This window comes from Symphodus melops (assembly GCF_947650265.1).
Source record: "Symphodus melops genome assembly, chromosome: 1".
NCBI lineage: Eukaryota > Metazoa > Chordata > Actinopteri > Labriformes > Labridae > Symphodus > Symphodus melops.
The window spans coordinates 41,572,492-41,585,597 of NC_136691.1; the positions used below are offsets into that span (position 1 = coordinate 41,572,492).

Below are 13,106 nucleotides of genomic sequence, written 5' to 3' on the forward strand. Positions count from 1 at the left end.
ACAGTCCAGCCTATTCAAGGTAAGATGGATTATCCTTTCCACCTCCTAATGATGAAGAGATTTAAAAGACATAGGTGAACATATGGACACAGTTTAACTGTAATATCCTGAAGTGGCTTCAGTGAAGGTGGGGGGGGGGGGGGGGGGGGGGGACACAGTGACCAATGGTGTGCAAGGTGTCCTGTGTTTGTATACAAGAAGGCACCAAAAATGAATAAATCCATTAGCTGATTGAAAAAAAAGAAAAAAGAAATCACCCACTTTTTTGATCATCATTTAGTCGTTTCAGTAATTTCTCGAGCAGAAACAGTCAAACATTTCTTGGTTTCAAACAATAGTTAGGCTTTTTAAAATTGTCAGGAGCTCTATTGCTGATATTGAAGAGTCAAAGTTGAATACATTTTTGTCAACTATGAACATGAAAACAATTAATATTTGAAGCCCATAAGAAACCTGTGTAAAATTTATTTAACCATGAATGGCTATTTTACACAACCCTTGCTCTCAGACTGGCGCACACACACACACATACATCTTCTCTTATGACCCCGAGTTTTTGACCCCAGAGTCCCAGCCATTACATCATCCAGCTGCAGTGTTCGTTCCAATGATCTCATCATGGTGAGACAGAGAGTGCTGTCGTGTTTTTTTGTGAGGGCAGTGTTGTTTGGGAGTGGAACAGCTCAGTCATGCCTCTCAACACCTCGTACCACAACAAGAGGCCCCTTTCAGCAGCCTGGGCCCTCAGATCTACCTCAGCCTAAAACCCCCTCAAGCTCTTACTGACCCGCCTCCAAAAACAGGAATTCCCCTGTGACATATTGCTTCTGGCATTTAGGGGGTTTCTTAAAAGCACAGCATCCATCTACTCAAGGACAAGCATCCTAAAAAACTAAAATGACGTAAACTCAGACTCGTCTCTGGATGCAGTGATTTCTAATTCAAATTAGCTAGAGCAAACAAACTGCTTTTGATGTGATGCAAATGGGCCTCTGACAGACACTGGTGTGTGAAGACAGGGATAATAAATTAATTACAGACAGCAATAATAACATTAGGTTAGATGAGATCACATAAAAGACAGAAAAGATCCTTCTCCTTGATGGAAGCAAAACGAACCCTCAGATGGTCAGATGGCACTTTTACAAGTGATGAGAGAGTCGTCTCCTGTGCCAAAAACATGCGCACACACACACACACACACACACACACACACACACACACACACACACACACACACACACACACACACACACACACACACACACACACACACACACACACACACACACACACACACACACACACACACACACACACACACACACACACACACACACACACGTACACACAGCGTCACACTTAAACATGGCAAAAATAATTTTCAGTGTGCAGTCATTCAATTAGACCCGTTTGCATAATCAAACAGACATTAAACACACAAACAGCCTCGAAAGATCTCAAAAAATGATCATCAGGATGCAGATGGTGCTGAAGATTCAAACCACTTCAAGGGGAATTTTCACTTAGAATTGCATTGTTTTAATGCAGGTTTTTGTCTCCGGCCTGTATTATTTGTTCACCGACATGCTCTGTTGCAGCACCCTCACGTTGCTGGTAATGCTGTTGTTATGGAGATCAGGCGTTAGAAAGGATGAAGTAAACACACGAAAATAGTCTGGATGTATCCACACACGGTTTTATCTCCCCCGACTCATCAAAGTCACAAAAATCAATAAAGTCAAAGCACGAACCATAAACTCTCACACAATCACATTCCCTGTGAAGAGTTTATCTCACAAGCTGGACAGAAAGGGCAACCGCATGGAAGAACACAAAAAGCAACATCTAAAGGCTCAATTAAACACATTAAACACAATATTAGTTTACCCACACTTTCAAAGACGACCATCTGATGAATCAGCCCGAGCCTCCAGCTGCGTCTCAACATCATGTTCAGATGTCATTCATCACGTCTTATAAAAGATTACAGCTTTTTAAATCTCACGACATGAAAACAAGGGCTGGTGAGCTGCTGTTAGATATTTCAAACATGGCGTCAAATCCAATTTGTGCTTATTTGGAAAAAGGTGCAGATTCAAAGAAAAATAGCTTTAATTTCAAAATGTCCTTTACCTGCTAACACTAAAGGTGTCTTTGAGCATGAAAGCAGAAAGAGTGAAGGATTAAACAAAAAAAGGTGATCAGGAAGGTGAGATAAAAGAGGAAGAAACGAGGGCCCGAAGCTGAGATAAAGGCAGAGAAACGAGTGCAGCAGAGAGAAAATGATCAAGAAGATTCAGAGAGAGATAGCACTGCAAGAAAGGTGAAGGACAAAAAAGGAATAGGCTGGGAAGTTGCAAGGAGCCAGGTGGACGTTCCAATAACAGCACCTCCTGCTTTGGCTCAGTGTGTTCTCCTTCTCACTCTCCTGGCTCCTGCCTGCTGTTTTTCAAAGGAAGCTGGCTCAGGCTGCTGCATCTAACTGGTTCCTGTTCACACAGAGCGTCTATTCAGCCCTGTGCTGCTCCACCTAACCGCTGCATGGGCGAGGGCTGGGTGTGACGTGTGGCTTAAGTTGGGATAGGGCCCCGTGGTGAAGTCCAAGGGGTTCAGGGGAGTGTTGGGGAGCAGAGGTGAGGAGGGGGAGTCAGAGGGTCGGAAGATTATAGAGCTAAAGCTAGCAGAGGAAGAGGAAGGCGGGGACAAGGTGGCTGAAACTCAATGTGCTGTTCCAAGAAGGAGAGGAGGGTTCGGTATGGAGTGTGTGTGTGTGTGTGTGTGTGTGTGTGTGTGTGTGTGTGTGTGTGTGTGTGTGTTTTACAAAGCACTCTCTCTCTCATCTACTTCACACACACCATCCCTGCTCTGGCATCAAGCACGAGAAGAACTGGAGCTCTCTGTAGCTATCCCTGCTGCAGAGGCCAAAAAGCAGTTACACATACACGAAACACACACAAAACACAGTAAAAGCATTTACAAGTGAATAAACCTGCATATTTCCATTTGGGCTCTTGCATAAGTGTAGGAAACTCTTCTATTTCATTCGAACTCAATGCAAAAAGTCCACTAACATGCTCTCCCCCACAGTGAGTAAACCTCATGTTCCTAATTAATGTAAAGCTCTCTGCTCAGGTGCTGATGATATAGCTTACAGTATGATTAGACTTATTACTCTTTGCAAATATTTACTCACACACACAGTCAGAAGCACACACAGCTGAGCTCAGCAGGGAGCAGGGCGCGCTGAAGTTCTTCGTTGTAGAGGAATGTTTTGTTTTGGCTCAGACGTGAGTGTGTATTCTGTATCACAAGAGAGCGATCGCAGTTAGCTTGAGCACAGCTTCTACTGAAGCAGGTCTACCTAAACAAGCCCACAGCTGAACCAACACACACACACACACACACACACACACACACACACACACACACACACACACACACACACACACACACACACACACACACACACACACACACACACACACACACACACACACACACACACACACACACACACACACACACACACACACACACACACACACACACACACACACATTCTGCTGTTTAAACTGCAAACTCAAAATGTATTCCATAGAGCTGTATAAGTATAACACTTAACAGTGAGTTATTTTGAAGGGGAGTGTTTTGAATATGATGTTTCTATATTTTTATATGAAAATGTAAAAGGCTTTGAGTGTTTGGTTGCAAAGCCATCAATCTGACTTCAGGTGTAACCAGTCTTTATACTACTATGATGACTCCAACAGATTTTTGCCATCTTGGAAGCTTTTGCTCTTGTACATGTGAACAATGTCAAAATGTTTTGGGGTCTTTTGAAGTCTGAAGGGGATGAAGACTTTTGTGCACTTTGACTGAGACAGAAAATATAAAACAGCATTTGAAACATTATCAATACAACAAAATGCACACAAAATGCACACTGGGCTAAAAGCCCAGCAAACCAAACCTCACAAGCTTTGCTGTCCCTGAGTAAATGAGATTAACATTTACTCTTACTACATATTCAGTATCATCAAGGTTTAAAGTCATCAGTCCACTCTGTCTTCACAAGCAGATTGTGGTTCTCTGTCCCAGAGCGGGCAGGGATTATATGCAGTCAATTTGGCCTTTGCCCTGCAGGAACTACTACATTTATTACATTTAGAAACCTGAGGTCTGTGGGGGCTCACTATCTGTTACCAAGGCTGATATTCAGGATAATTCATTTACATTTGGGAGATTTTAAAAGAGCCAAAGTCTACAAATGAAATGAAATGTGCATGGAACCAAACTGAATCAGAATCATTACCCTGCATAGAGGGAGTCACTTGTGATAAGTCTTACTTGATCAAACAGTTGCAGTAGTTTGACTAGTGATCTGATATCAGATTATAGAGGCTGCAGTCAGTATATATTTCGAGCCCGCAAAACTATCTGAGGCATGACCACAGCTAAGTTTAGGGTTTGGGAGCGTGTGAGAGGTCAAACATAAGTCCAGCTGGAAACTACCATCCGACCCCCCACAAGAGGTTGTTGTCAACAGGGGTCAGAGCCTGAACTTCCATGACTGCAACATTTTGGGATCAAGTGTCTGTTTTAGTTTGACGCCCTGCAAAGAATATTTAGATAAATATTCAAATAAAAACTCTTGTTATTATTTCTCATGCACAAAGAAACAAATAAACCTTCAGACCTAAACAGTAGGTTTGGGTATTTCAGTGTTCCTCTAACAGTTCCAACAAATGTATTTGGGGGTAATGCCTCAATAATATTAATAACTGCAGCGTGACCCAGTAACAGAATCTCTTAATCCTTCATCAGATAATATCATTGGTATGATCAGTAGCAACCAGAGCTGAAGCAGCTTAATGCCCGTGCTGCACTTCTTCTGAGCACTACAGAACTTAGACCAAGTAAGGTCAACACAAAAACACATCCACATATAGTATTGGACTGTTGCAAACAATGACTGACTCACAAAGATTCAGTCTGAAGAAAAAAAAACATTTCAGACCTCTAAACAAACAACAACATCACCTCCTGAAGAGCAACTATTCACTCGAGTCCAATTTGAAAGGTAAAATTAGACAAGGGAGAAAGTGTCCATCTACGGTACTGGGACTATCAGAGGGGAGAAGAGGGGACAGGACGGGGGGGTCATAGCCCAAAAAGACCAAGAAAGGAAGAAGGAAACAGGGGGATATAAAAAGCAAGCAAATACAAAAAAATCTGTGTTTATCTGATTTTGGGGACAGGAAATGGTTTGTATCTGTCTATAAATCGCAGTGGGTTCAATGACATCATGCTTGTCGCTTCTGGTGGGAAACAAGACCATTTCCTGTTTACAACCAGCCACCTCTCTTCCTGTGCTCTTGGGGCCAAACCGCCTGACTTTGTACGACTGTCTTATGGGCCTTATACGAGAGGCGGGAAAAATGGAAGAAGAGGGTGCATTTGACGGAGGAATGCACTCATTCCTATTATAACGGACTTGTTAAAACCTGAAGAGAAGAAATGTTTCTTCCTACTGAGCTTGAAAATAACACAACAGCTGCTCTCTCTCCCCTCCTGACACAGCAATTATGCATGTCTGAGGAATGCTGGAGCCCCCGGTCATGAATCATCACTCACTTTTGTATCTTATTTTTCAAAATGTGTTTTGTATGTATTTTTTCTAAGATAGTTAGTGAAGAAAAAACAGAATATGATTATGAAAATGGTATGAAAATATTTACAGTAAAAGTGTGAATGTGTCAAGTAGAAAGGGATTTTAGGTAGATGTCGCTACAGGTACAAAGAAAGGAAGAAGCCAAGGGTCTTATAGTGTAATAATAACTGCAAGTTGTCCTAACAGGGCTATAAGAAAATACCCTTGGGCAAAACAGATCCTTAGCTTGCTGAAGTTACAGTTAGACTGTGGGCTGTTCAGCTCGGCAATATACAAAGAATCCCTGTCTCATAAACCCACCCGGGCAGAGGAGACATGGGGGGAGGGAGGGGAGGAGAGTGAAAGAGCATGTGAGCAAACAACTGAGTGTTTACCAGCAAAAAACAGGACGACAAACTGACATTTTGTGGGGCAAAGTCTCTTTGCAGACAACCACAACCTCTGAAAACCTTCTGAGGGGACAAGGGTTTTTTTTTTCCTCATTGCTATAAACAAGGGGCTTATCATCTCATTATTATGCAGCCGTACTTTTGCAATTGCATTTAGAGGAATAAGATTAGCACGAAAACAGCAAATTGTTTAGATGCACCATGCACAATGCCTTGAATTCAATAATCAGACAAAGTGTCATTTATGACAGCAATGTATGACCAAGCTGTAAACAAGTTTCTACATCAAAAGAGGCTCTGTGACAGGAACTAATATGCTGATTTGTGTCTGTTCGAATTGTTTGTAAAAAAAAAAAACCTTTGGTACCTTGTGGTATCTGGTTTGTGTGGAGTGTTTCAAGCCACAGGCACCAGAAAGAGAAAGCCTGATGAAAATCATTTACACATTGAACCGTACAACATGAGAGGCTCTGGAGCTCATTGAGAAGCTCAAAAACACTTAAACTTAACAGCCATAATATGAAAAGAATATACATTACACAGGTTGCAATTGGCTTGGTTGTGTGTTATTTCACAGGCACATTTTAGTGTGTTAAAAAGCCGGACTCCAGGCACACTCAGCGTTGGCACCGTTAGAGAGACAAAGAAACACCTCACACATGAACACCGTGCCAGACTCCTAGCAGGTATAACACTGAGGCAAGTGATATCACCTCACTGACACCCCTGATGTCACACAGCTGATCGCCTTTTGGACTAGCTTTCCTTTGACGTAGTGTGAAAGAAACTGTCTCTGCTCTTAACACCTCCAAACAGCTGCAGAACAGACAGCCAAGGTCTTTTTGGATTAAGGGGCCAGAAATTGGAGTATATTACACTTTTCCTTTGACATTCTTGAAACATCTCCAATGATCATGTGTCTCCTCTTTACTTAAATGTTTGCAAGAATAAAGGAGACATGTTTCTCTGCTGTTTGCCCTACAAAAAAATGGATTTTAGAGATTTGCATAAAAAGGTGCCTGGATATCCTAGCTATGATAAACCTTTGTGGTGAAGTCTTTCTTTAGGAATAGAATTCTAGCCTCTACGCAAACACCTCTACACACTCTGTATGGGCTTATAAGGGCCATATGTGCAGCTGTGGACTGTGTGTAAACCCACTGTTGGAAAGGGAGACGCAGAGAGGGAAAGATGGATGGCATGCAGTGTTGTTTTCTGTTTGCTGTCAGTGAGAGCTTTGCAATCAGCAAATGGGGAGACCACACCAGCGTCAGCTCCACTTGTTTGTCACATAGAAAGATTCTTTAACCAACTCCTGTGTAAACTTTACAACAGGCTGAGGCACAGCTGCAGGCACAGGCATCTAAAACAGGGAAGAACCATACTGAAGGAGGGTCCTGACATAAGATTGCTGCTTGTATTCATGATGGATGTCCATCTTTTTCTTAGAAAAATGCAAAACAGTGTGAGACATGATCTCACACTTATTTCATTGACACACCCCATAGCTTTGAGATTGTGTAAAACGTGCAACTTCAGTGCAAATGAAAGCGACTCTCGTGCAAGTTATGGACAAGTGGAAATGAAAATAAAATAAACGTTTACCTGTAAACTGAGTGCAATCTGACGTATGTACATCATATTGAGGTCCTCCAATATCCACAGCTTTTCCTCCATGTTTGCAAGTGTATCAACTGGCATCCTTTACGCAGATATCCACAAACTGACTTATTTTGAAGTTACTTATCCGACCCAAAGCGCTATCCCGCAGGTACTGGAGAGAGCAAGTCCATTATAACAGAGTCATGTTCCGGCTCCGGCAGTCACGGCTCCTAAGATAAGCGCGTAAAACAATGCGTAAAAGTTATCCAAAACCAGACCAAGCGCTCCTTGAAACAGTCAGAGGTGTGGTTGACAGCATCGGCTGCACTGTAGTAACCCTGTCCATAAAATTGCCCCAACCCGTTCCCGGCGCGTATTCTTTTCCTCCACTTTCTCTCCGGGCAACAAAGATCCTCTCAAACACCCACAGTCAACACCCAGCGGTAGCGGGGGAAGAATGGAGCCTTTTAAAATGCAGTTTTTCTCTTTGTGTCCCTGAGTCCCAGCTGTGAATGCCGTCTGTCCTCTGTGTGACAAGAGACCTCTCCACAAAAGGGCATCGCCTCTGCGGGAGTGATCGACACAACTAGTCCACTGTGTGCGCCCTGACGCGCCCCAACACGGCGCTATACATTAACCCCTACGACGCGTCTCTGGTGATGGTAATGAACTTTACAGTATAAGAAAGAGAGGCAGAGATTACTGTCGGAGCCCCCACTCCCTTTTAAACAAATAAATAGCAAATACCACAGCACCATACAGGCGGAGCGGGGTGGGGAGCTTTGTTCTTTTTTTACAGGCTGATAATAAATGGAGAAATTATAAGCTTGTCAGCTGGCGCTCATCAGGAGGGCATCAGTGAAAATGAACACCCAGACAGGACTTCTAACACAATCTTAGTCAGAAAGTCTGGGTGGCCCCCTACAAAGAAGATATTGTTTGTTTTAGTTACGACTTCAACGTTGTTAGATTAAATGATTAGTTCAGATATAACTTTGTGCTGTTCTTCTCTGATGTACGACAGCGTGTATGGGTTAAAACGTGAGATATGAACGTTAGTAGGTCACAGGGTCACAAACATTTGGCAAATTCATATGCATATTTCATAGCGCTGCTCCTCAGTGTCACATATCCTTTTAATGTTTTATTGCTTAAACCTTTAAATATTGATTTCAGTCTCTTCTGACAAATCTGACCGCGTGCAACTAAAATATACGGCTCCCAAATATTACGTTCATTAGATCAAGCTACAGACGTGGGGTTTTTTTTAAGATGAAGATTTTGTATTAATACCCGCTGAGTGGTGAATATTTAAAGTCGACTTCCAGAGTAGATACAGTGTGTTCTTTCCAATCATCCCATAATTTGTCGACCAGTGTCTTCTCTTTCAGAAACAACAGAAATCCGACTCCATGTAACTTTCAGACATAAATCAGAGACTCAAATATTCATCCTGTCCTCCCCTGATCCTCAATCCTGGACCTCATACAGCTAATGTGTGTGTATGTGTGTGTGGAGAGCACGTGTGTATCTGAATGGTGAGTCGCGGGTGAGACCAAGCTGCGCAAACCACAAACCCATCACCCCTCATCGTGAAAGCGGCGTCACATTGCGCACTGTTCACTCAGGCACATTAATTTAAAACACACACATTCTTCCGGTATTCATCTACACCCACAAGGGGTTTTAGAGGGTCACTGAATGATTTCAAGAGCTTATCCTGAAGAAGAAGTCCCGCCTCCCCCCATACAGTGAGTTGAAGAAGTCTTGAATTGCATTTACCTTTGACATGACTTTTAGGACCCACTCTTTCAACTCAAATACCCTTCTGTCTGTTCATCACTCTGAAGCATGTCCTCTAAACTTCTTCAAACAAGCAAACAGTGAAAACAAAAGGGCAGTAAAAAAAGCCCTTTCGCCTCCAAGGAAAGGAGGAGAGCAGCCAGGGGTGCTGGTAGCAAAGGAGCCCAGGTCACTTCCCCAAGAAAAGCCTCCACCCTTAAGACTTTAAATCACATGGCTAATCCATTGCAGACATCATACACACAGCCAGAGAAGAGATTTATTGTTCTGGAGCTGGAAAGAAGAAATAGTTGAGGTGAATGCACAGAGGGAGAGGGCTCAAAAACATCCAACAACTCTTAGTGTGTGCGTGTGTGTGTGTGTGTGTGTGTGTGTGTGTGTGTGTGTGTGTGTGTGTGTGTGTGTGTGCGTGTGTGTGTGGTTAATGTTCATAATTCAGGCAATCTTTTCTGCAGTTGTTTTTGCACTGAAAAAACATTCAGTTAATACTCAAACACCTTTTGCAGTGGAATCTAAACAGCTAGCCTCAAATAAAGTGATTTTACCAAAGCTGTTCTCCTTTTTCATTGTCACAAACATTTCAATATTCTAAAGTCACTTAATCCTTTTAGGCCTTCTTTTGACTCTCTGATGTACAAGCAGCAGTTCAATGCAGCAGGTAAATCTCCCTACAGTAAGACACAAAGACTGACACTTTATGACAAAGCCCAGAAGCTGAACAAAAACAGACAAAAAACAGCTATTATCTCAATGACAGGGCATGCTGGCAGGCATGCTGGCAGGCGGGTGACAAGCTCAGAGAGCAGCCCTGATCCTTGGCCAGGTGCCACAGAGGTAATCTCTGGTGTTAAGAGCACAGAGAGGCCTACCAGCTTTAGACCTGGCTGAGGTTGTAATGTTTTAAATGATGATTTTAACTACTGATGGGACAGTGCATTTACAGGTTGTGACTGAAGAGCGGGTCTACCTGTGGGAGAGCCAGATGTGCCAATTGCCTGCTACTACATGGAGGACAACTGATCTGATGCTAAGTCTTTGAAAACAAAAAGTGGGAGCAAAACACCAACATAAATCACTTGTTAAATACAGAGATATGCAAATGTTGACATTTGGAACATACAAAAATACCAAAACTATTGCATAATATGTTCTGAGGGTGTTGCTTGCTCTTGCAGTGAGACAATAGCCGGTATGTTTCCGTGTTTCTAAACGGAAGTGTGGAGGACTGTGGAGAACGTACTGCCATTACACCTAATCAGCTGGAGGAAGCATGCTGGAGTCAGAGCTGAGGGTCACTCTGTCAGTCTGTGGTGATGTAACAGGCAAACAGGGGAAGATTTAAGGACAACTGGACTCCTTATGATTAGTCTTAATATTTACGATAGTATTATCCAAAAGAGTAAAAAAGACACAGTTTTATTGCAAGAGTAAATCATTTTTCAAAGACCTAAATGGTTCTTGGATCACAAAAGGGCAAGTCTGATAAGGAAAGAGGAAAAAAAGCTTTGAGGTGTTAAAACGTTCAAACGAGCCAAACATTTAGGCAATAAAGAATTGTAACCACCTTTATCTGGAGGTATTGTGTAATGACAGTGTTTGTTGACCGTCTGTATGTGCAGTATGAGAGAAGCCTGGAAATATAACATTCTTCATTATTTAAATGAGGATGTGACATTTTTATCTTTAGGCAATCACAGTACTTTCTTGTTTGCCATTAATCTTTGTTTAAAGGGATACTTCACCCATTTGCATGAAGCTGTGTATCATTAGAAACATGGTAGTAGTGTTGAATGGTCGTGAATCCAACCCTCATTTTGCCCTGAGACGAGAAAAATGTGTTTTTCTTTGCCTGGAAGTTTTCTTCATGTGATGCAATATGACGCTTTTTGCATCACATGAAGAAAACTTTCAAGCAAAGAAAAACATATTTTTCTCGTCTCAGGGCAATTCACGACATGCAGTGACCATTCACGACCATTCAACACTACTATCATGTTTCTAATGATACACAGCTTCATGTAAATGGGTGAAGTATCCCTTTAAGTATTTTTTTTTTACGAAAGTTAAAAAAAACAAAACCCTCTAGGATCACCCCCACAATTTCCCAGTTCAATAAAGTACATCTATCTGTCCGTCTGTCTGTCCGTCTGTCTGTCTGTCTATCCATCTATCTATGGCTCAGACAGCAACTTGTCTTTTCATACACAACTGTGCAGTTTGAACATTAAAGCTGCGTTTGGCCTGACACACGGTGAAGCAACAGATCTGAAACAGGAGGGGCCCCTGCCTTGCCGGGCCCCATACCACAACAAAGAGCCCAGACTGTCATGTAGACGCAATCTGAAAACTGAACCTCAACCCACATGACTCCTACTCACCCATGGAGGCCTACACACACACACTCAAACCTACACTTATACACAAAAATACACACCAAGGGATAAACAGACATAAACAAACACTCTGTGTGAACCATGTGAACATAGTAAACACTCTGACAAAATGTCAGACGAGTGTCTCAAGATGTGAGACACATGCAGCGGATCATGGTTTGAGTTACTGTACTTTGGTTAAGACTGATTTCACTCACATTTACGTAGTTGTTTGCAAAGGGAGGGAAATAGACAATTGTCATCTGAAAATGGTAAATGCCAAAGCAAAAAAGACTATGTGTGAAGCCAACTATTAATTAATCAAAAGAAAACACAAAATATTTTGAGCATCCTTAAATCTTTCGAACAATAATTTCAAACATGCGTCTCCTACAACTTCTTCACAATCTGTTCAATAATGATTTGATTTTGGGTGTTGGACTGACAAAAAAAGAAAGAATCTCAAAAAAAGAAACATTGTGCTTTTGTAAACTGTGATGAGAAAGTCAACTTTTTGTCCATATATAAAATCAGCAGTTAATCAGTTTACCGTAACAATGATACACAGATCTAGAAATAAGAAAATTATAGTTGAATGAACAATTTAAAAGCACATCACAAATAAAATTGAGGTCACAAAAATCTTTAGCTTGGTCAAAATGAGTTAAACGGAAACTCAGTCAAACATTAAAAAGGTTCGATTAAACCAGGGCCAGACCCAGAAACCAGCCATAGTCATAAGGCTGCATAATAGATTTTTGTTTTTTTGCTTCCCAAAAGTCACAGGACTTGAATTACACGGTTGTGTTACGGCAGGCGCTGGGTCACATCTGCTCAGTGTGATGACAGCATGGTGAGACGAACTGTGAAACCAGACGTATCAGAAGAGAAATCCCCCCAGAGGTCACCACTTCTCTGTTACAGAGCATGGAAAACCTGCGCCGACAGCCTGACAGTCATAACTCAGACGCAGAGATGCAATAACAGCACTGTAAATCTCAGCGAGTGTCTACCGTGTTATTAGGTGCGTGAGTGACTGATCTTTACTCTGCTTTAAGATTAGATACAGAGGGTGTTATGATGATGCATTTAGTGAAGAACGTTCTGCTCCAGGTACATGATCAGTTGAGTAATGTCGGAAATGTTGTGGGTCATGCGCACACAAATCATGCAGCTGGTGCTCTTCTCACTGGAAATTAGAGAACAGGATGTGTACGTCACAGATTATGGACAAGCTCAGAAAAGCTTGATGAGTACACCTCGCTT

At 42.1% G+C, this 13,106-nt stretch overlaps 1 protein-coding gene across 1 annotated transcript in view; it reads right to left on the reverse strand.

Moving 5' to 3' along the window:
* rtkna (rhotekin a) overlaps positions 1 to 8,221 on the reverse strand; it is a 36,589-nt gene extending 28,368 nt beyond the window's left edge. Inside the window, exon 1 of the mRNA XM_079366461.1 lies at positions 7,669 to 8,221. Within this exon, the coding sequence (XP_079222587.1) occupies positions 7,669 to 7,764 (96 nt within the window). The 5' untranslated portion in view covers positions 7,765 to 8,221. The remainder of the gene's footprint in view (positions 1 to 7,668) is intronic.
* Between the last annotated feature and the right edge of the window lie 4,885 nt (positions 8,222 to 13,106).